The sequence below is a fragment of the Haemaphysalis longicornis genome, unplaced genomic scaffold (assembly GCF_048455015.1).
Source record: "Haemaphysalis longicornis isolate Haplotype H1 unplaced genomic scaffold, Haemaphysalis longicornis Haplotype H1 scaffold_1, whole genome shotgun sequence".
In the NCBI taxonomy this organism is placed as follows: domain Eukaryota; kingdom Metazoa; phylum Arthropoda; class Arachnida; order Ixodida; family Ixodidae; genus Haemaphysalis; species Haemaphysalis longicornis.
The window spans coordinates 244,006,442-244,009,763 of NW_027526203.1; the positions used below are offsets into that span (position 1 = coordinate 244,006,442).

General features: G+C 47.4%; 1 protein-coding gene across 1 annotated transcript; it reads left to right on the plus strand.

Moving 5' to 3' along the window:
* The first annotated feature begins 726 nt into the window (after window positions 1-726).
* Window positions 727-1,692, plus strand: LOC144158376 (ELAV-like protein 1). The gene has a single exon (XM_077689240.1). The coding sequence runs from the start codon at window positions 727-729 to the stop codon at window positions 1,690-1,692; it is 966 nt and encodes a 321-aa protein (XP_077545366.1).
* The last annotated feature ends 1,630 nt before the right edge of the window (window positions 1,693-3,322 follow it).

The window sequence follows — 3,322 nt, forward strand, 5'->3', positions numbered from 1 at the left end:
GCCCAGGGGTAGGAGACTCCATAAATAATCAAATCAATCTATTCAGCCAAAGCCGGGCTATGCCGGGTGGAGAAAAAGGAAATAGCGAAACCCGGAGGAAGCGAGAAGCGTGGGTGAAGCGAGACGCGGCGAGATAAAAGGTTTACGCTACCCTAACTGTTCTAGGATTCTCCAGGGATAAGCAGGCCTTGACCCGGTGACACCCTGAAGTAGGAGGTGCTGGTTCATAATGGCTGCCAAAGGGAGCTCTAGCTACTCCTCACAAGAGAATGTAAGAACGGTTTACGTTATTATGGTGGAAATTATGCGGAATTATTTACGTCATCGAAATCTGTTTTGACCACAAGCCTGGGAAATCCCCAGGTGGAGCAGGTTACCCTAAAGGAAAACTCCGGTGATGGTCAAATTTATAGTTGAGATCAGTTTCACCAACATAAGGCGCACACATTCACCATCATCATCATCACAGGCGGCCCCAAGTTTCTCTTTTGCGCTTTTATACTTCCCGACTATGCGAATATTTTTACGCTGGTAAATTATTATTAAATTGGTTTGGTATTTTTTGGGCTACGCAGTTATAATGTCCACGTTGGAAGCCCGCGTAGTGGCCAATTCCCCTATTTATTAAGCGCGTAATTTCTGACCGACCGGCAGCCAATACAAGTCGAGGACGAAGAATCACTCCCAGCCCCTCAGCTACCTACCGGCATTATGCGCAACGCTGAGATGGTCCGAGACAGCGAGGACCCGAAACCGACTGGCCCACCGCTACAAGAAGAGGTCAAGCAGGACAACAAAGGCAACGAGGGCAAGACGAACCTCATCATCAACTACCTACCCCAGTGCCATACAGACAAGGAGTTCTGCAACATTTTCCCCCCAATCGGCTCTATTGAGGCGTCCAAGATTGCGCACCACAAGGCGACCGGCCAAAGCTACGGCTTTGGCTTCATCGACTATCGGGACGCCGGCGACGCGGCGCGTGCCCTCGACTCACTCAACGGCCTGCAGGTGCTGAACAAAACAGCACAGGTTTCACACGCGAGGCCAGGTGGCGAGACCGTTTATCGTGCCATGCTTTACGTTCGCGGAATCCCCAAAGACTACGCGCATGAGCGAGCCGAAGAGGTTTTTGCCAACGTGGGAAAGATACTACAATTCCGAGTCATCAAGGAGAAATCTTCCGCCGGCACCGAGGTGGCCTTTGTGCTCTATGACTTCCGTCAGAATGCCGAAGCCGCGATGGCGAAGCTGGCAGGAACCACGCTACCGGACGCTACCGAGGCCCTGGTTATTCAGTATGCACAGCCAAAGACCCCGCGGAAGGAGTCTGGGGTTCGCGGAGTACCCCGTCAAGTTGCCAGCGCTCACAATGATGCCATGGGCGGAGGGTCCGGACGTCGATCTTATGGCTGGAACGAGCGCAAACCTCGTAAAGGCTATCACCACTACAGGGCAGGCATGACTCAGAAGGAAGTAGCCTCCAGGGGGAAGACGCTGTTTATCTACGACATCGGAGCCGAGTGGGACCAAAGCTCGCTCCGGAGGTTCCCCTCCAACTATGGCAACGTGCTCAATGTGAACGATGTCCGCTACACGGCCAACAGTCTGTCCGGGGGATATGGACTCGTCGGCGCGGCCACCACCCGGTACGGCATGGCAGCCGTCGAAGCCCTGAACGGGTCCCGCTAGGCTGAACCACCCCACCAAGCCTTTTTCGAACAGTGCAAGTTTTACGGAAAATAAAGGGCTTCCGGCGGGAGCTGCAAGAATTTTGTGGGCCGAATTTGCTTGGGAAGCTTGGACGATCGTGGGGCAAGGGATGCACGTTTTGTATAGAGGAGTATTGGGCATTCAGCAGCTGTTGGAGTCTCTACAGGCATTGCCGTCAAAATGTGGTGCTGTGGACTGCCCACTGGAGTCCAAACTCCGATCCGTCGCATATTCCCTGTAGTGACTGCCCTAAGTATCATTCTCAACTCTTAATCTCAGTCCTTTAAATAGTGTTGCGCTTTAGGCAATGATCTGCGGCTTGAGAACTCTGTATTGGTTACACAATGAAAGTAATCTCTGTGTGCTAAGAATGAAACGCTTGCAGCCAATAACGCTAGCAGCTGATAAGGATGTAAATTGAGACAGAGCTGAGAAAAAAAAAAAACATCATTTTGGAAATGGCATACTTCAGGCGCGCATAATTGCTGCCTGCGTTTCTTCTTACCTTCTATGCACTTTATTTTCAGCTCTTGTGGTTTTTGCTCTTTTAAAAATTAAGGAAATCTGTAAGCACATTGCACTCTGTTACATGTGAGTTTCTTACCATTAAGTTCCGAGAGAACTCCAACTTCCGGAAAATCGCCCACCCCCATTTCGGGGTGAAATATTGAATTTACTTGTAGACCCTAAAGATTGACCATTCCTTAAATTCCACCACCTACAATTCGCACTAATTACGGTAAACTTACTAGTCCTTATCAAGCTACAAAAATATTAAATAGCCGTGATATGAAAATAAATTTCCTAAGACCATTTGCCCCATTCAAAAGCGAATGCAGAAAAGGTCTAGTCCGTAATGGTACATCATTCTCTACACTTTGAAGTGTTGTTTTTTGTGACATATTGTTTCTTTAATATTTTTTTGAACCCCAACAACGTTGCATTGTATGTTTCAATATGCAGCTTATATTTATGATATATTAGTCATGCTGTAAACAATTTCACTGGGCCCACTGTTATAAATACATGTCTATTCCATTCTGTACACTGTACGCCCCATTAACTTTTTGTGACATGTATGCTTACTTAATGTTTGTTATTATATGTTACAGGGATAGATACACCCCTGAAACGCTTCATCTATGCACGTGGATATATTGTAGTGGTATTGTGCTTCATTTTTTTAATTCATGTACCTGTGCTATGTGTTTTACTCTTTTGTTACGTTGAATTTCTGTTATGTTTTCTATCTCGTTTTGCTGAGAGCAAGCTGTTTGAATCTAGATCGTTTGTGTGAAACTGTGAAACCTGTAAGGGGGCCTGGGCCACGTCACGCGATGCCCGCCTATAGCCTCGGCTCCATCTTAGAGCTGTCTAAGAAAAAAAAATCGACGGCTTTAGCACCGATCAGTAAAAAAAATAAACCAGAATCCTCTATTCATTTGTTCATGCAGTCACCTATTTGTCCTTTCCGCACGTTACCTTGCAGTTCCCCCATCTCGAATTTATTCTTGATATCTCCGCAGTGTTTGGTTCGCAGTGCGGCCACTTTTTAAAGTTTTTCGCACCTGACACGAACGTTCGCCCACCCCCTATTTTTCACTTGATA

What these genes read in the sequence shown, in the direction of transcription:
- LOC144158376 (XM_077689240.1), top strand. Translation starts at nt 727, where the DNA reads ATGGTCCGAGACAGCGAGGACCCGAAACCGACTGGCCCACCGCTACAA.